This window comes from Triturus cristatus, chromosome 6 (genome assembly GCF_964204655.1).
Source record: "Triturus cristatus chromosome 6, aTriCri1.1, whole genome shotgun sequence".
NCBI classification, from domain to species: domain Eukaryota; kingdom Metazoa; phylum Chordata; class Amphibia; order Caudata; family Salamandridae; genus Triturus; species Triturus cristatus.
Window position 1 is genome coordinate 1,885,427,211 of NC_140589.1, and position 20,858 is coordinate 1,885,448,068.

The 20,858-nt window shown below is 47.8% G+C and overlaps 1 protein-coding gene across 11 annotated transcripts in view; it reads right to left on the reverse strand.

The window, feature by feature from the left end:
• LOC146822296 (protein leg1a-like) overlaps positions 1–20,858 on the reverse strand; it is a 466,514-nt gene that overhangs the window by 186,708 nt on the left and 258,948 nt on the right. For all 11 annotated transcript variants that reach the window (XM_085613386.1, XM_085613382.1, XM_085613383.1 and 8 more), the window contains one exon: positions 6,764–6,882. In XM_085613386.1, coding sequence (XP_085469512.1) covers positions 6,764–6,882 — 119 coding nt within the window. The remainder of the gene's footprint in view (positions 1–6,763; positions 6,883–20,858) is intronic.

Below are 20,858 nucleotides of genomic sequence, written 5' to 3' on the forward strand. Positions count from 1 at the left end.
AATGAGTTGAAATACGGGAGTGGCAGGGGAAGAGCAAGGCAAAGGCACACAAAAAATGAGAGAAAAGGAAGGGGAAGGCCGTAAAAAATGACAGAAAAGGCAACGAGAAAGCAGGAAAAGCAAGAAGAATGCATATAAAAAACAGGGTAAAAAATAAGGATAAGGCATCCAGAAAACAGTGGAAAAGCAAGTAGAAGGCACTCAAAAAATGGGGGAAAAAACAAGAAATAACCAATGAAAACGAGGGAAAAGCAAAAAAACAGAGCTAAACAAACTGGGGATGAAGCAAGAAGATAGGAACAAGAATGATGCAGCAGCGTGGGGAGAGCTGGGTTTATGAACTCTTTAAGGGTTTGATGAATACAAGCCCCAGCTAGGCCCGCAAGAGACAAGGGTTCGCTCTTCTGTAACGATATCTATAAGGAAGTTGGCACGGAAACTGCAAAGTACAAAAACAACGTTTATTGACCCTTAAGGGTGGTCCTACAATCCACACAACACTCTTCAGTATTGCAAGGAGTAGCACACAGAACTTGCGTACATTGTCCCCTTTTATACACAACAGAGGGGCTCATGAGTGGGTGGATACCACATGAAGTCGAAAAACATTACCATTTAGGGTCATTCTCGATACCAAATTAATACATGGGCGGAGCTAACACACTCCTTGAGCCCGCGAAAACACATGGTCAAGCAAAGCTAATTATAACAGATGTGGTCAAGTCTGGGCATGCGCCCGATGGACAAGAGAGCTATTTATAACTGTTGCTAGGCAGATTACAAGAGCAACTAACACAGAGGTCGGACTCTCCTCGTGGTGAGCACATGGCAGCATGTCAATACAAAATGGAGTCCGGACTTCGGCCAACATGATGAGGAAAACACGATAAAAGGGAAACACTAATGTTTTCAGTGAATGCTTAATCACATTCTGCCTTAATTTACAACAGACGACCCTTTCAGCATTTACTGAAGACATCCGGTTTCCAAGTATATTCATCGTATATATGTCAATTATCATCATTCCTTTAACCTCTTTAGCTAGACCCTTCTGGCGGGCAACATCGGCAATAGCTTTCTTATCTGGAATGCAAAATGAAATGCATACGGAACAGCACAATGGTCCACATTGAATACACATACAGAGAAGGAACAGAATTGCTACAATAATGCAGAGACCAGTTAAGACCTTCCATCCCCAGGCAGTAACCAACGCCCAAAACCATCCAGAAAAGGACCAAGTGCCGTTTTCCGTGTGGATTTCATTTTGCATTCCAGATAAGAAAGCTATTGCCGATGTTGCCCGCCAGAAGGGTCTAGCTAAAGAGGTTAAAGGAATGATGATAATTGACATATACGATGATTATACTTGGAAACCGGATGTCTTCAGTAAATGCTGAAAGGGTCGTCTGTTGTAAATTAAGGCAGAATGTGATTAAGCATTCACTGAAAACATTAGTGTTTCCCTTTTATCGTGTTTTCCTCAGTCACAAGAATACAATCATGCGCTTTCTGTGCCTCAGGCTGGGTCTCGGGGTATGGCAACAATGTGGCCGGATTTAATGTCACGCACCTTTTTAACGTAATGTGAGGAGCTAAAAGCGTCAACTCATATCCCGTTAAACGGGCACTGGTCAAATGCTGCGTCTTTGTTTGATTAAGCAGGGCATCAACAGCGTGGGGAACTAACACCAACAGTTTATGGGACAATACAATTCCTTCACTCTGCCGTATTGACACAGCTGTCGCCGCAACCGAGCGAAAACACCCCGGCAATGCTCGGGCGACAGGATCAAGTACAGCCGAAAAGTATGCACAAGGGCGCTGCTTATCACCATGCATCTGTACTAAAACTGATAATGCACATCCATCTTTCTCATGCACATACAACGAAAAGGGTTTTGCATAATCAGGGGTCCCTAATACTGGTGCTGAACAAAGGGCCTGTCTCAATTGCTGAAAAGCCGCATCACACTCATCTGACCAAGGGATTGGGATAGGCGTATCTTTTGTCAAGAGGGCTAGTAATGGCTTAGCCGTGTGTGAAAACCCCAATATCCACTGTCTACAAAAAGAAACAAGACCCAAAAATGCACGCACATCCTTCTGCGTGGATGGCCTTGGTGTGTCCAAGATTACTTGGATACGATCTGGTGTGAGTGCACGCCCCTCCTTAGACAAAAGGTGACCCAAATAAGTCACCTTTGGTCTACAGAATTGCAATTTCTTCCTAGAGACCTTGTGATTGTGGGATGCTAAAAAGGAAAGTAAGGCTATCGTGCTTTTCTCGCACAACTCCAGGGTGTCAGCCGCCAACAGGATGTCATCGACATATTGAATGAGGGCGACCCCCTCGAGTAAAACAAAGGAATCCAACTGTCGCTTCAAAGCCTGACTATAAATACTAGGGCTTTCTGTATAGCCTTGGGGAATTCTACAAAAACGATAAGATCTATTGTTTAATGTGAACCCAAAAAGAAATCGGCTATCAGGGTGAATGGGAATAGAAAAGAAGGCATTTTTCAAATCAATCACTGAGAACACGGTCGCCGTAGGCGGGACCAAGGTAAGCAACGTCGTGATATCGGAAACCACCGGGTACTGAGGTATCACGATCTTGTTTACCTCCCTCAAATCAATTATGAACCGATAGACCTTTGCATCCGTGTCCTTTTTCAGAATAGGGAGAATCGGACTGTTACAGATATTATAGGGAACTTCTTCCACTACTCCTACTGCGATCAAATCCTGCACAATCTGTATGAGAGCTTCCTCGCCCTCCTGGGAAATACGATACTGTGGGAGGCGTGGTAGCACCGCCCCCTCCTGGACACTAATGTGGACCGGAGGAATCACCATTTGTCCGACATCTGTGTCTGAAGTCGCCCATAAAGCTTGGGGGAGGGTAGCCAACAACGCATCCTCTGAGATCGTACACATCCGCCCAGATCGGGGGTAGTTGTCATTTAGAATCACCCTCACACCCTCAGGGGAACACCGAATTGTAGCCCTAAAGTACTTTAACATATCAAGGCCCATAATGTTATCCAGTGTGTACGGAGCAAGCAGAAACGGACAAGGCGCAGAAAAACAATCAACTTTAAATGCAAGGGGCTGTGAAAGAGGGCTTCGGGAAAGTGTACCGTCAAACCCTACCGATGTAACTATTGAGCCGGATGGGGGAGCCCCCGGAACCAAGTACCTAGACAATGCACTACGTGTCGCTCCTGTATCCACTAGGAACTGATCAGTAGAACCTAAAACCTCAGCCGATACATAAGGACCCGTCTGATCGACCGGCACCTCAACTGATTCGGACCCCCATCCTACGCATTCCTATGCATGCTGAGAATCATGATATCCTGAGCGATCGATGTCCGATACATGATACTGATGCTGGCGATCGAAAACGTTTGAGCTATCTCGGTGCTGCCCAGCAGTGTCGAAACGGACACTATCGTTAGAATTCCCTCTAAAGTTCGAGAAGCCCCCTCTACCTCTCTGGCCACCCGCAGTGTGCCCCTGCCGCGAAGCACGCAATGCTGGGCACTCCCTGGCCCAATGGCCCAACTGCTTACAGTACGCACATTGGTTCTTATTCAAATCAGATCGGCCCGAAGGGGGACCATAAGATCCGCCCCTTCCCCTATTATTATTACCCCGGCGGGGCGGGCCATATACTTGTGCTAACATCACTTTGGTTTTGAGATCTTTCGATTTCTTCTCCTCCTGGCCCTTCGCCTCGTACTCTTGACGCTCATAATACTGAGCGATGGTCAGAAGGGCCGTCGGTGTCGCGGAGGACCAAGAACTCTCACTCGCTTTTAACCGGGCCGCAACTGCCGGCAGCAGATTGGCCACATATTTGTCCGCGAAAAGGTGGCGGCCTGTGTCGTCGGTAAGCGACTGGCCACTAAAGTCATGGAACGTTTCTTCGAAGCGCGTGAAGAAATCTGCAACTGACTCATCAACTTTCTGCTTACATGCCGCTAACATATTCCAGTCAATCTTTTTAGGGGGAATAATCGTCTTCAACTTAGTCACAATAGCCGCAGGGAGATCTAGAATATTCTGGGGTGGTTTCTGTGCGGGCTTCCGTTCCCTATCCTCATCCTCAAGCTCAGACCACCGGGCCTTAAAAGCAACTGCATCATCCACCTTTCGGACAGACCGCCACGTGTCCGGTGGTAGAATAAGGCCAAAGAACAGATCTATATCCGCTAAGGTCATAATGCAAGAATTCAAGGCCCCCTCGACTTCTTCATAGAAGGCCGCTGGATTCTTGCAGGGGTCAGGCAATGCATTCTTTAACGCCATAACATCGGCCCTATGCCAAGGAGTATAAACCCAATTATACACAAAATATCCCCTAGCATCGGCGGAGTTAATGTCCGAGCTAGTCCCTGCTCCTTTCGGAGGGACATACAAAGGTGCCGCCTCTCGCATCGGTTTAGCATGCACTACATTATCCTTATCTGACTGGGAGGTGGATAGGTGGCCCCCTGCCGCAACCGAATCCGACCGCTTCTCCTCCTCCGCTCGTTGGCGTGCTTTCTCTCGAAGGGCCAGCACCTCGTCCCGCAAGGCGAACAGCCGCCGAGCCGCCTCAGGAGCCTTAGAGGGAGAAAAAGCACCGTTACGTATTGCTCTGGCATCCGAAGACACTTCGTCAGGCTCAAAAACATGAGAATATTTTCGGAAAGCATTAATCACTTCATCCGCGAAATGACCCAGAAAATACACTTTATCTCTCTCCTGCCATGGCCCCCAAATTTGAAATAATTCCTCCATGGATACCTTGCCTTTAAGCGCACGGAAGGAAATTTGCCGAAGCTCAGCCATTTGCTCGGCCGGCAGCATGGACCGTGTGTCTACCTTACCCGAAGCCGGGTCAGAATCCTGCGGCCGCGGAGCGGATGCGCCAACATAAGGGGGCGGAGAGCGATCTAGCAAATAAAAATCATCATCAGGATTATTAAGGACAGGATAAAGCGGCTGGCGAACAACATATTGACCCGAAACTTGCAGCCTACGCTCTTTCTCTTGTCTGTCCGTTTGCTCTTTGTCCTCCCGATGCTTCGCTTCCTGCGCTCGCATATGATCATTCTTTCGTTGCTCCTTATCAAACAGCGCTTTCTCACGTTTCTCTCGCTCACGCACTTCCTTCACCCATAATCGCACACACTCAAACATATCCTGACGAGCACGTCGCTTACACATACACTGTTCCACATACTCAATCTTACGTATATCAAACGATCCATACAAAGGCCATCGCAACTCAGGATCCTTCCTAGTATATTTCCTCCATAACGTGCTGTACATTATGGAAGAAAGACCATGCTTCACGTACATATCCCTATTAGGAGTCCCCTCTGGGGGAGCTGGAGCAGATTCCTCGAGGTTCAACCGGTTACCCAAACAGCAGCACCACTTACGGAGTGCGCTAAAAGCAGGCATGCTGGGAATAATGCAAAATATGCAGTATTATCAAGAAAAATGGCACCTAATCGTTGCGCCGTTCCAAGTTTACACAGCTCCGGAGAAATTTCTCCACATTACCTGCCTATATGTGTTGCAACGCATATATTTTCACAAAGACAAATTCAAAATATGACTAGTCACCATCAATCAAACTCAAATAGCCAGACCAGGCTTCAAAACTCGGAGCAAGTACCGTACAACGGTTCTTACCAATCAAGAGTCCAGGTTCCAACTGCCAAGCTCCACAATCGCCCAAACGGCTCTCACGGCAGGACCGACAGAAGAGGTCTCAGTCGATGACCGGCGCCACCCAGATGGTCAGCTCGGAAGGGAAGGAAGAAAACCTCGGGATGCCAGGGCTAAGACGCCGCTGGCAGTGATCACGTCCCCGGCCAAACTCCTCACCTTCGTCGCGACCAGTCCTTCGAGCATCCGAGTCGCCGATGAGCCCCACGTGACGGGCGCCAATTGATGAATACAAGCCCCAGCTAGGCCCGCAAGAGACAAGGGTTCGCTCTTCTGTAACGATATCTATAAGGAAGTTGGCACGGAAACTGCAAAGTACAAAAACAACGTTTATTGACCCTTAAGGGTGGTCCTACAATCCACACAACACTCTTCAGTATTGCAAGGAGTAGCACACAGAACTTGCGTACATTGTCCCCTTTTATACACAACAGAGGGGCTCATGAGTGGGTGGATACCACATGAAGTCGAAAAACATTACCATTTAGGGTCATTCTCGATACCAAATTAATACATGGGCGGAGCTAACACACTCCTTGAGCCCGCGAAAACACATGGTCAAGCAAAGCTAATTATAACAGATGTGGTCAAGTCTGGGCATGCGCCCGATGGACAAGAGAGCTATTTATAACTGTTGCTAGGCAGATTACAAGAGCAACTAACACAGAGGTCGGACTCTCCTCGTGGTGAGCACATGGCAGCATGTCAATACAAAATGGAGTCCGGACTTCGGCCAACATGATGAGGAAAACACGATAAAAGGGAAACACTAATGTTTTCAGTGAATGCTTAATCACATTCTGCCTTAATTTACAACAGGTTTGGGGATGTAAGTCTATATATTTGTGTACCTTTGCACTTGTAAATTGTTAATAGGATATGCAGTAACGTTACTCAAAAGATGTCCTCTTGTGTAAGGTTACCTTTGCGAGTAGTGCTGTATGTGTCCTATTGTTCCACATGCTGTGTCTGACTACAGGTTGTGTGTGACATGAAGCATAGAGGTGGCTTCTACAAATGTACTACACATTACCTGTTCTTGCATATTGGAAGCGCAGCTTCAATCGACGCCTCATGTCCTTCCCACATGAGGTGCTCCAGACGATCAACAGTAGCTGGAACATCAGAGTCTGGTGTGGTTTCCTTCAACATCTGAAACAGGACAGATCAGTCATAGTGTTAGGTTATAGGCAGCACGCATTATAAACTTACATCCTCCTATAGAGAACACCTGAGCTTTGCAATATCTTGTGCTCTGGACACAGGGCCATATAATCATAAAGTGGTTTTATAAACATGTGAGAAGCACTAGATTTGCTGTGCACTGCTGCTGCTTCAGAGGCCAGTGCCATGCACAGTGCGTGCTTTATGTATTCTCTCTAGTGTCTATGTCTTGGAATGCCATGACGTGTTATAATACAAAAGTGTTTTGTGCTTTAAATGGAGCATCACGTTCTAGAATAGGACTGGACCTCTAATGCTGGCCAACGATGGCAAAGGCTGAGGGATTCTGGAAACAAGACGAGCTACTGAATTATCTTGATTAGTTCCACAAATTCAAAGTTTTAATTTTATTAGAAAATGGATATTGAAATCATCTATATTTTAGGTTTATACCAAATTATGCGGTTTTATCATAGCACCAACAATATTTGATTGGTTTTATGGCAACTGTTAGAAATGGGGGGCTCTAGTTGGCAATGGCTGGCCACTGTCCAAGTAGGGACCCTTCTTCCTAAGTCAGAGTAAGCAGCCTACACCCTTTGACAACCCCTGCTCCACCCTGTGGTAACGTAGCACGAGCAGCTAGGCTTATCTCAGAGGCAGTGTGTGAAGCATTTATGACCATACACAGTAATATAATGAGGAACACTACAAATGGACACCACTCAAGTAGTTATAAAAAATAGATATATTTATATAGACTTAATCACAAGACCAATACCAGTAAAAATCCACAATACTAGAAAAGTATAGTTACTTTAAAAATGCTGCAAAAATAGTTCAAGGTGCACAAAATGATGTTCAGTTCAATGCAGTGCTCTCTGCGACCCTTTTACTCACAAAGTATCTGGATTCCGTAGCAAAGCAACAAAAATGTCGCTAAGGAGCTGTAGCGATAAATTTCCTCACGCTAACCAGCGATGCGTGAGTTAGGACTATATAATGTAATAGCCCAGACCTCCCATCCTGGCCTATGGAGAACAGGTAGCCTTACAGTAGTGAAAAACGAAATTGGGTGTAATTCACTACTAGAACATGCTACACAAATCAGGGCATGTCCTACCTTACACATACCATGCACCCTATCATAAGGGGAGCTTACAGGATGCCAAGGGAAGGTTTAGGGGCTGGGAAGTGGGTGCACTTCACAGCCAAGATGGCAGTTCTGGACTGCACGCAGACACTGCAGTGGCAGGTCTGAGGCACACTTTACAAGCTGCTTCTGTGGGTGGCACAAACCAGTGCTGCAGGCCCACCAGCAGCATTCGGTTTACCAGCCCTGGGCACACACGGGCCACGCTACTAGGGACTAACAGGTAAACTGAATAAGCCAATCATGGATGTACCAATTCACATGTCATCTTTATAAAGGGAGCATTCGCGCTGTGGCACTGAATGGCAGTGGCACAGCGCCCAGAGCATCTATAATCAGCAAAATCAGAGGAGACACAGCGAAATATAGAAGGGAGACTCACGCCAATGGTGCCAGGTCTAACACGCGTCCCCTCCAGCTGAAATGTGGGGAAAACTACGCATCCCCTGGGAAGTTCTCATCACTAAGGCGGAAAAATCTGGACAGACCATCAGCATTGGCGTGTTCTGTACCAGGGCGATGTTCCACCGTAAAGTCCATACCCTGTAGGGAAATGGACCACCTTAACAACTTGGGATTCTCACCCCTCATCTGCATCAACCATCTGAGGGGCCTGTGGTCTGTCTGAACCCGGAAGTGAGTCCCAAACAGGTATGGTCTCAGCTTCTTCAGTGCCCAGACCACAGCAAATGCCTCACGCTAATTGCACTCCACCTCTGTTCCCGTGTAAGTAACCTCCCACTGATGAAGGCTACGGGTTGATCTAGTCCCTACTAAGTCATCTGTGACAGAACAGCCCCCGCCCCATGCTCTGAAGCCTCTGTCTGGACAATAAATTCCTTAGCAAAGTTGGGCGCCTGGAGTACGGGTGCTGTACACATGGCAGTCTTGAGGGCATCAAAAGCTTTCTGACAGGTGTCAGTCCAGTTCACAATCTTTGGCTGCTTTTTGGAAGTCAGCTCAGTCAAGGGGGCAACAATGCTGCCATACCCCTTGACAAACCTCCTGTAATAATCCATGAGTCCTAAGAAGGCCCTCACCTGGGTCTGGGTCCTTGGGGGCTCCCAAGCCAGGATGGTTTCAATCTTGGGCTGTAGAGGTGCCACCTGGCCACTCCCTACCTGGTGTCCTAAGTACACCTCAGGACCCTGCCCAATCAGGCACTTACTGGCCTTGTTTGTGAGGCCTGCTCTGCGCAGCACCATCAACACTTCCCAGAGGTGGTGTAAGTGGTCCTCCCACGAGGAACTAAATACTGCAATGTCATCCAGGAAGGCGGCACAGAAATCCTCCAGCCCAGCCAACACCTGGTTGACCAACCTCTGAAAGGCGGCAGGGGCATTCTTCATTCCAAAGGGCATCACACGGAACTGGTAGTGCCCATCTGGGGTGGAGAATGCTGACCTCTCCTTTGCCCCATCAGTTAAGGTGATCTGCCAGTACCCAGACGTTAGATCAAACGTGCTGAGGTACAGGGCAGCCCCTAACCGATCTATGAGCTCATCAGCTCTGGGGATGGGGTGTGCATCGGTCCTCGTGACCGAATTGAGACCTCGGTAGTCCACACAGAACCTAAGTTCTGGAGTGTCACCAGGCGCTGCAGCTTTTGGTACCAAGACCACGGGGCTGGACCAGGGGCTGCTAGAGGACTCAATCACCCCTAGGGCACACATTTTGGAGACCTCCTCCTTAATGCAGGCCCTTACCCGGTCAGTCACACGGTAAGCCTTGTGCTTGACAGGAGGACTGTCCCCGGTGTCCACCTCATGGACGCAACAATCAGTGACAGGCACCAGGGAAAATAAGTCAGGAAATTGCCCCAACAGCTGGCGGAAATCTCCCTGCTGCTCAGGGGTCAGTGTGGTGGAGAGGACCACACCCTCCACTGACCCATCCTTCTCTCCTGCACACAGGAGGTCAGGAAGAGGCTCACTCTCCTCCTCCATCCCTGCATCTGTGGCAAGAAGCATGCCCACTTCAGACCTCTCAAAGTGGGGCTTTAGGCGATTCACATGCAGGACCCGCAGGGGGTTCCTGGGAGATTTAAAGTCCACCAAATAGGTAACTTGACTTTTGCGCTCCACCACCTCAAATGGACCAGTCCACGTATCTTGGAGCTCACAAGGCTCCACCGGGGCCAGTACCCAAACCTTATGACCAGGTTGAAACTCGACCAGAGTGGCATTCTGGTCGTGCCAACGTTTCAGCTCCTCATGGCTGGCTTCCAGATTTGTCTCAGCAATCTTACTGAAACGCCGAGTCTGGTTCCTGAAGGCCAGGATGTAGCTAAATACATCCTGGGGAGGTTTCCTGGGAGATTGCTCCCAGCCTTCCTTGACCAGACTCAGAGGCCCTCTTACCGGATGGACATAGAGCAGTTCAATGGGTGTGGTAAATTTAAATTACCTAGACTTAATTTATGCGGTAAAATACAATAAGAATAACTCAGTAAAAATAAGAGGCAGAATCCGTGGTATCTGAGGTTCTTAAAAGGAAATTTATTCCTTACAAAGGAATGATGGTTCGAACCAGGCAATCGAGTTCCGTCACCACGAAGGTTCAGGAAGGGATCAGCAATACATTATTGACAGGTAATCGTATATATATGAAATGTATTACAGTAAGACAGATGCAGGAGGCGTAACAGCTGATAAGAGAGATAAGAATACACATACGTAATGAAAAAGGCGTTATAATAGGCGTGCATAAAGGCGTGTACTAGAAACGTCATTTAGAATGATGTCACAGGTGGGTGGATCCATAAGAGAATCCTGCAATGTCAGCAGAAATATATGGCAGAGACGCGCGTGCAGCCGCATGACGTGTAATTGACGTGTAACTAGAGGGTGAAGGGAACGTGACATTTAGCCCTACATGAGGAGACAGAAGTCTGGGGGGTCAGGTCAACCTAATCCCAAATCATATCTAATATCTTGTGTTTAAGGAACTGTATTATCCGAAAGGAAAGGTCTCTCGGGCAGAATCTATTCTATACTGACTGTTAGTGCGTGTACAAGCGTCTATGTGTCTACATGTGATGCGAGGGGGCATGGGCCTACCATGGAAACGGGGCTATGAATTACTTGCATAGAGACAGTAAGACCGGGCCCTTTGCCTTGTAGCTGGAAGGATGTTTACCTAAAACTACTAGACAGGAATGCATTGGATGAGGAGCGGAACAGATAACTTGAAGGTGAAATACAGTTTTTGGCAGGCAACAGGCCGAGTCAGGCACCGTTAGCCGCGCAGGGAGTAGGACAAAGTTCATGGATACAGATGCAGACTCAGGCTGGAGTTTTCAGAAGCAGAAGGCAGGAAAAGACTTGATGACAGGATTCAGGGCCTACTCGCCTTAACTGTAAAACGTGAAGAGTGTACCATATAAAGTCGGTGGCCAATCATATTTAGGAACGGAATATCCGACCCATTCATGGCGGATCTGAAAGAGGACATGTTGACGTTGGACGCACATGTATTTGCGTCTTCATAGCTGGAACTGGAGGGAACATACATGTACTTGTAGCATGTACATGGAGCCGTTGGGGTCTAAGATAGGGGACACAATTGATCATAAAATTCATATTTCCTCATGGGACTGAACCCTAAGGACTTCTGTGGCATTTCACGGTATGCAAACAACAAGCATGGCAAGAGGACGTCCCGCTTACGCCTCAGGGGCTCTTCTAGGCCCATGATTATGCCCTTCACGGTCCGGTTGAACCTCTCAACCAGACCGTTGCCTTGGGGGTGGTAAGGAGTGGTGAACTTGTAAGTCACCCCACACTCCTTCCACAGAGACTTCATATACTGGGAGATGTAGTTGGTTCCCCTGTCGCTCACCACCTCTCTGGGGAACCCCACACGGGAGAAGATCCCCATCAGCGCATGTCCCACCACGGGGGCCGTCACTGTCCTGAGCGGGATGGCTTCAGGGTACCGGGTGGCATGGTCCATCAAAACCAGGATGTACCTGTTGCCCATGGCTGTCTTGGGGTCCAGAGGCCCCACAATGTCAATGCCCACTCGCTCGAATGGGGTACTAACAACTGGAAAGGGCTGGAGTGGGGCTTTGATCTTCCCCCCACTCTTCCCACTTGCCTGGCAAATCTCACAGGTCCTACAATACGTGTCTGAACTCTTGCGCATATGGGGCCAATAAAAGTGGGTGACCAGCCTCTCAAAGGTCTTGGTCTGCCCCAGATGTCCTGCCAATGGAATGTCATGAGCCAACCCCAGTAGGAAGGCTCTGAAGCACTCGGGTACCACCAGCACACGGGCTGATCCCGGCTCAGCAGCCTTAGGCTCGCTATACAGGAGACTGTTCTCCCAATAAATCAGATGTGAACCGGACATATCACCTGCTGCCTGGGCTGCAGCCTGTTGCCGCATACCCTCAAGAGAAGGGCAAGTTCTCTGCTGCCCACAAAACTCCTCCCTGGTGGGCCCCTCTTCCTGCTGCCACTGGGTCAGCTCCGGCAGGTCCCCCAGGTCGGTACTCTGCTCCCCAGTAGGCTCCAGGGCATCCCCCTCAGGGTCTGCTCCCTCCTGGGCCGTGGGAACCAAGGGGGCCGGCTTCCTGCGCCCCCTGCCCTTTCTCTCTAAGGCAGGGACCTGGGCCATACTCTCAGGCTCCAGGTCTTTCTCAACACCCTCTTTGGCTGCCATGGACCGAGTGGTAGCACATGCCCACTCAGGCAGACCCAACATTTGTAAGTGAGCTCTCCTCTCCACCGTAGCCCACGGTAAGTTCTCTAAATCATTCCCCAACAGACAGTCCACAGGCATGGCGGGCCTCACAGCCACCTGAAGAGTTCCTGAGACCCTCCCCACTCAAAGGGAACCTGAGCCACCTCACATTGGCTCTCTATGTTGTCTGCAGACACTACTGGGTAGAATGCATGGGGCACAACCTGCTCTTTGGACACCAACCGGGAGCTGACAGCAGTTACACTGGCTCCTGTGTCAATAAGAGCCTCCACTCTATGGCCATTGATGGTTACCCACTGCCTGTATTTTTTAGTGTTATCAGGCAGTGCAAGCTTAGGAACCATTTGAAAGTCTCCTAGGGAGACAAGGGTCAATTCTACAGGGTCCCACCCACCTTGGGCACCCATCTCCTCCTCCCCCAGGGGTACACTAGCAAGCTGGCGGGGCGGTGCAGGAGTATCCCTCTGGGGACACTGGGGATCAAAGTATCTGTGGCCCACCTGGCCACATTTAAAACAAGTAGGGGGCCTCCTTGGAACAGGATTACCTGTTGGGGGCATTGGCTTTTTATCCTGGGGAGGCTGGGACACCACTGCCTGGTTCCCTTGGGAATTATCTTGTGGCCCTCAGTGGAACTCCCTTGGTTTACCCCTGTCCCCCCCACCTCTCTGCTGGGGACCCTGCCCACCTTTGGCGAAGTCTCCCACTGGACCCTTGCGGACCCGGGTGCTCACCTAGCGGTCCACCTCCTCAGCAAGCTTCCTAGGGTTAGTTAGCTTGCAATCTATCAGATGATGGCGTAGCTCAGGAAAACAATTACTAGAGAAATGCTCCCATGCAATCAAATCATACAGTTGCTCAAAAGTTTCTACTTTGCTGCCTTTTACCCAGAACTCCATTGCTCTGCCAAAAAAAGACACATATTCAACCCACGTGGTACCTAACTTCGTGCAGGTTCTAAATCTCTGCCTGTATATTTCAGGGGTCAAACCATAGCGGGTAATCAAAGCTTCCTTCATGTGGGCATAAACCATCCTACTTTCTGGGGTAGGTCCAACAAGGTATCCCTCCCCTCACTCACAAAGCATCCCCGCTCCCCAATCCTTCTCAGGGACCCGGTGGGACACCATAGCTAATTCATAAGTGGCAAACCATTGCCCAATATCTTCACTTTTATGGAAATCCTTAATAACCTCTTTAGGTAAATACACTCTACTCTCAGTATGTACTACTGGTATGCTGCCACCAGAGGGGGTGATCTCTATACTCTTAGCTTTAATCTCCAACCCCCTCAAAATTCTCTCATGTTCAAATTTCACCTTCATAATCTCAAATTCTAACTTCTTATTCTCTAGGTCTCTCTGACCATCCAATTTAAGCTTAGCCATCTCCATATTATGCCGCCTATCTCTCTCCCTGTCCTCCATCTCTTCTGGAGTCAGGCCCCTTGAAGACACACTAGTGCCCGGGCCTGAAACTGCTTTATTCCCTGCCAAATCTACAATTTCTTCCTGCTGCTCTCCCGCATTCTCTCCCCCCTCCACAGGCTCTTCCATATTCCTAGGGGCATCCCTGGCTTCTAACCAGGCCTTCAGCGCCTTGTAATACTCTTCCCTTCTAGTGAGACCTGTGATAGGAACTGTGAAGCGTTTGCAAAAATATTTGAGCTGCCTGGCATTGTAGGTTTCTAATTTCTCTTCTTCCCAGGAGAGATCCTCAGAGGCATTGGATCTGGGCTTGCCCATTGTAGCAATAACTGGCAATAACGATCAAAAATAGAATCAAAAAATCTCAAAAACGTACGTGGTTATGTTATGGTCTGCACTCACTAGTGTGTACACTATAATTACTGTATGCAATCATAAATGCAAGTCCAGATCCTCACCGCTGACCACCAATGTTAGAAATGGGGGTCTCTAGTTGGCAATGGCTGGCCACTGTCCAAGTAGGGACCCTTCTTCCTCAGTTAGAGTAAGCAGCCTACACCATTTGACAACCCCTGCTCAACCCTGTGGTAACGTAGCACGAGCAGCTAGGCTTATCTCAGAGGCAGTGTGTGAAGCATTTATGACCATACACAGTAATATAATGAGGAACACTACAAATGGACACCACTCAAGTAGTTATAAAAAATAGGTATATTTATATAGACTTAATCACAAGACCAACAAAAGTAAAAATCCACAATACTAGAAAAGTATAGTTACTTTACAAATGCTGCAAAAATAGTTCAAGGTGCACAAAATGATGTTCAGTTCAATGCAGTGGTCTCTGCGACCCTTTTACTCACAAAGTATCTGGATTCCGTAGCAAAGCAACAAAAATGTCGCTAAGGAGCTGTAGCGATAAATTTCCTCACGCTAACCAGCGATGCGTGAGTTAGGACTATATAATGTAATAGCCCAGACCTCCCATTCTGGCCTATGGAGAACAGGTAGCCTTACAGTAGTGAAAAACGAAATTGGGTGTAATTCACTACTAGAACATGCTACACAAATCAGGGCATGTCCTACCTTACACATACCATGCACCCTATCATAAGGGGGGCTTACAGGATGCCAAGGGAAGGTTTAGGGGCTGGGAAGTGGGTGCACTTCACAGCCAAGATGGCAGTTCTGGACTGCACGCAGACACTGCAGTGGCAGGTCTGAGACACACTTTACAAGCTGCTTCTGTGGGTGGCACAAACCAGTGCTGCAGGCCCACCAGCAGCATTCGGTTTACCAGCCCTGGGGACACACGGGCCACGCTACTAGGGACTAACAGGTAAACTAAATATGCCAATCATGGATGTACCAATTCACATGTCATCTTTATAAAGGGAGCATTTGCGCTGTGGCACTGAATGGCAGTGGCACAGCGCCCAGAGCATCTATAACCAGCAAAAACAGAGGAGACACAGCGAAATATAGAAGGGAGACTCACACCAATGGTGCCAGGTCTAACAGCAACCATTCCAAATAGAAGTAGTGTTACGATTTCTGAAACATATATATTAGATCAATCCATTCACCTCACACACTTTGCCCGACTGCTATGCATCATTCTATAACAGTGAACTGCATCCATCATAGCTTCATTCCCTTCAGTCCTGGGCCCCACCGCTAAGCATCATTCTATAACAGTGAACTGCATCCATCATAGCTTCATTCACTTCACTCCTGTGCCCCACCGCTAAGCATCATTCAATAACAGTGAACTGCATCCATCATAGCTTCAGTCACTTCACTCCAGTGCCCCACCGCTAAGCATCATTCTATAACAGTGAACTGCATCCATCATAGCTTCATTCACTTCACTCCGGTGCCCCACCGCTAAGCATCATTCTATAACAGTGAACAGCATTCATCATAGCTTCAGTCACTTTACTCCGGTGCCCCACCACTAAGCATCATTCTATAACAGTGAACTGCATCCATCATAGCTTCATTCACCTCACACCCTTTGCCCATCCGCTGAGCATCATTCTGTAACAGTGAAGTGCCTCCATCATAGCTTCATTCACTTCACTCTGGTGCCCCACCACTATGCATCATTCTATAAAAGTGAACTGCATCCATCATAGCTTCATTCACTTTACTCCAGTGCCCCACCGCTAAGCATCATTCTGTAACTGTGAACTGCATCCATTACAGCTTCATTCACTTCGCTCCTGTGCTCCACCGCTAAGCATCATTCTTTAACAGTGAACTGCATACATTATAGCTTCATTCACTTCACTCTGGTGCCCCACCGCTAAGCATCATTCTATAACAGTGAACTGCATCCATAATAGCTTCATTCACCTCACACCCTTTGCCCATCCGCTGAGCATCATTCTGTAACAGTGAACTGCATCCATCACAGCTTCATTCACTTCGCTCCGGTGCCCCACCGCTAAGCATCATTCTTTAACAGTGAACTGCATACATTATAGCTTCATTCACTTCACTCCTGGGCCCCACCGCTAAGCATCATTCTGTAACAGTGAACTGTATCCATCATAAATACATTCACTTCACTCCTGTGCCCCCGCTAAGCATCATTCTATAACAGTGAACTTCATCCATCATAGCTTCATTCACTTCACTCCTGTGCCCCACCGCTAAGCATCATTCTGTAACAGTGAACTGCATCCATCTTAGCTTCATTCACTTCACTCCTGTGCCCCACTGCTGAGCATCATTCTATAAAACTGAACTGTATCCATCATAGCTTCATTCACTCATGTGCCCCACCGCTAAGCATAATTCTGTAACAGTGAACTGCATCCATCATAGCTTCATTCACATCACTCCTGTGTCTCACCGCTAAGCATCATTATATTACAGTGAACTGCATCCATCATAGCTTCATTCACTTCACTCCTGGGCCCCACCGCTAAGCATCATTCTATAACATTGAACTGCATTCATCATAGCTTCATTCACTTCACTCCGGTGACCCACCGCTAGGCATCATTCTATAACATTGAACTGCATCTATCATAGCTTCATTCACTTCACTCCGGTGCCCCACAGCTAAGCATCATTCTATAACAGTGAACTGCATCCATCATAGCTTCAGTCACTTCACTTCTGTGCCCCACCGCTAAGCATCATTCTATAACAGTGAACTGCATCCATCATAGCTTCACTCACCTCACACCCTTTGCCCCACTGCTAAGTATCATTCTATAACAAGGAACTGCATCCATCATAGCTTCATTCACTTCACTCCTGGGCCCCACCGCTAAGCGTTGGGGCCAGCCCACTTCTTAACATCGCCAATTCACTCCCCATTCCCCCCTCACCCTGCACTTTCGCACTCCCCCTCCCCCCTCACCGCTACACCCAACACCTCCCTTCACCGCAACAACCCCAACAATACCCCCTCGGACCCCAGCACTGAAACCCCAAAAACCACTCCTACCGCATTCCTTACAGCACCCTCAATTCTTTTCCCGGCGCCTCTCATCAGCTTTTCAGCCCCATTATCACTCACTTGGGCCCCAGTAAGGACTCCCCGCACCCCCCCCGAACCTCTCACCTGGCTCTCCTTATCTCACCCCCCACCCCACTTCTTCTTACAGCTCCTCCCCTGGACACATAAACCCTACACTTAACCCCACGGCTCTTGACACAGACATTTCTAATGAAACTGCTTCACCGTACACTCCCTTGGTCCTCCCATCCAATAACAAATCCATCTTGCCTGAAAACAGACTTGACCTGATATTATCTACCCTTCAAAAAGTCAAATCAGACATACGTGCCCTTCAAGACCTTATCTTACAACAAACCAAGTCCACTTGTACTAAAAAAAAATACAGCCCGTCCCCACACCCTAAGATCTTTAACCACATCCAACATCGCCCTGCAAACTCCCAAACACATGGATCTCCACGTTGGATCACAGTCCCACACCCTAATGCCACATCCCGCCCTATCAGGGGGTTAAACCCTCTATCTGACTCAGACCTAATGGCCCTCCTCCAATCATACGATCTACCTTACCCTCTTCTCGACACAGAACCTCCAGTTAGCCCGCAATCTGACTCCCGAATTCATTCCATTCCGATCAACACAAACAGAGTCCCTAGACTCAATTCCAGAGGCATTGTTGAAAATAACCTCACTAGAATCCCCATCACAGTTGAACCTACCACTGTAAACACCCAGCCACGTCTAAGATGTACTCCTCAACTGCAAGTCCGCCTCCAGACTTGCAGCTGATTTTGCCGACTTACTTATCACGAACAAACCCGACATTATGATCCTGACAGAAACATGGCTAAATGAAACTTCTACTCCCATCCTGGACATCTTGTTACCTCCTAACTATGACATCACCAGACTTGACAGAACTGACAGGCCAGGCGGTGGGATAGCCTGCATACACCAGACCAGCCTAACTGTGACCAATTCCTATGCCCCTGCTACATCATCCTGCGAATACCTATGCTTAAACATCGCCAACAACAACAAACAAATCTGCTCTCTCCACACCTTCTACCATCCTCCGGGAGATAACCTCACTTTCATAGAACACTTCATGGACATATTAGCTTCAAATGACAATCAACATATTAAACACATTTTCTTAATGGGACTTTAACCTTCACTGGGACAACCAGAACGACCCTGCGGTTAACAGTCTCAAAGCCTTCATCACAGACCTCAATCTCACTCAAATTTGCAACAGCCCTACACACGACAAGGGTGCAACGCTTGACCTAATTATCTCCAAAGCGGATTCCACACAGCTAGACTCGATACTCCCATGCGACTGGTCTGACCATCATATCATTACTTTCCAAATCCTTGAATCCTTTAAACGACTCCCGACACAACCCCTGAGAACTAAGATCTGAAAGAGAAACCTGAAAAAAATCGGATCTGACCTCTCATCCTTAGCTAACGCAAACCCTCTCCATCCCCCGGAAGACATGAATGATGTACAGGGGCTGACAAATCACTACTTTCGCTCCATGAACAACCTGCTTGACAAAATGGCCCCTTTGCAACTGAAAAGAACCTCCTCAAAAGACTCTAAACCATGGTACGAGGGGAGGCTAAATGATGACGGACGCTCGCTTAGATTAATTGAACGCCGCTGGAGAGATACTCTCTCAACGGACCTCCTCCAAACTCTAAGAACATCCAGAAATGCCTATTTTAGAAAGATCAAAAAATCAAAAACAGATTTCTTCAGGTCTCAACTAGACCTTGCCAAGAACCGCCCCAGAAAGCTTTTCAACCTTATCAAAACCCAAACTAAAAGCCTACCTATTGCCCCCAACGCCAGCCCACCCTCTCTACCCAACTGTGAGGAGTTTGCTTCCTTCTTCGCCTCTAAGACAGAATCCATTAAATCGGACCTACTCAAGGACCTTAAATCCATATCAGATGTGACTAAGAACCCCTTAATCCCCCTGGATGGTGCCCTAGCCAATATCCGCCCATTATTTAAACTAAAAAACAATGCAACATGGTCCCATTTTGACATTTACTCTGAAGACTCCATATTAAATAAACTTAACACACTGAAGCCCTCCAATCACTTCACTGATCCACTCCCTGCGAACTACCTAAAAGACTTAATTCCTCTCCTACTACCCAGCTGGACCAAGATCATTAACACTTCCCTCCTTCAAGGCTCCATCCCTGACATATTGAAAATTGGGTAGGTCTCACCTATCCTTAAGAAAACCACGGCAGACCCCTCGGACCCCAACAACTATCGTCCGATATCTAATATCCCTATGTTAGCCAAACTCCTGGAAAAATGTGTTAACATACAGCTGAACAGTCACATTGATCGATACAACTTGCTGAACCAATTTCAATCAGGCTTCAGAGGAGGTCACAGCACCGAATCAGCCATGATACATCTATTAGACGATGCGCTCAAAATCCTAGACCAAAATGAAGCTTGTCTACTTATCCTACTCGACCTGTCATCAGCTTTTGACACCGTCAAACACGACAACCTACTTGACTTTCTGAAACACTGAATGGGAATATCTAGAAATGTATTTAACTGGTTCGCCTCCTTCCTCCAAAACAGATCCCAAAGATTCAAGGTCAACCAATCCTTGTCCAACCCCATGCCAGTCACATTAGGAGTCCTTCAAGGCTCCTCCCTCTCACCCACCTTGTTCAACCTTTTCATGGAACCTCTTACTGATCTCCTCAGCCTCACCAAGATACATTTCCACATGTACGCAGACGACACACAAATATACATAAAGATACACTCACTAGAGGACATCAAATCGCTCAACACCACACTACAAAAAACCCAAATGTGGTTGGCAGAAAGCCATCTGAAACTGAAATGTCTCAAAACGGAATTCCTTTTAATCGCCCCCCCGAACAAAACCCACACTATCCTGGACTGGATGAAACACCTAACAGCTGTCAATGGACAACCGCTCATAGTCGACTCAGCGAAATCTCTGGGGATAACGCTACACAGTAACTTAAAGATGCAGAAACACATCAGCACCTCAAATAAAGGAGCTAACTTCCAACTAAAGACCCTGCAAAAACTGAAACCCTTTCTGCCTGCACACGATTTCAAACAAGCAGTTCAAGCCCTAGTAATCCCCCGGGTGGAATATGGAGCAGTTACCCTATGCGGC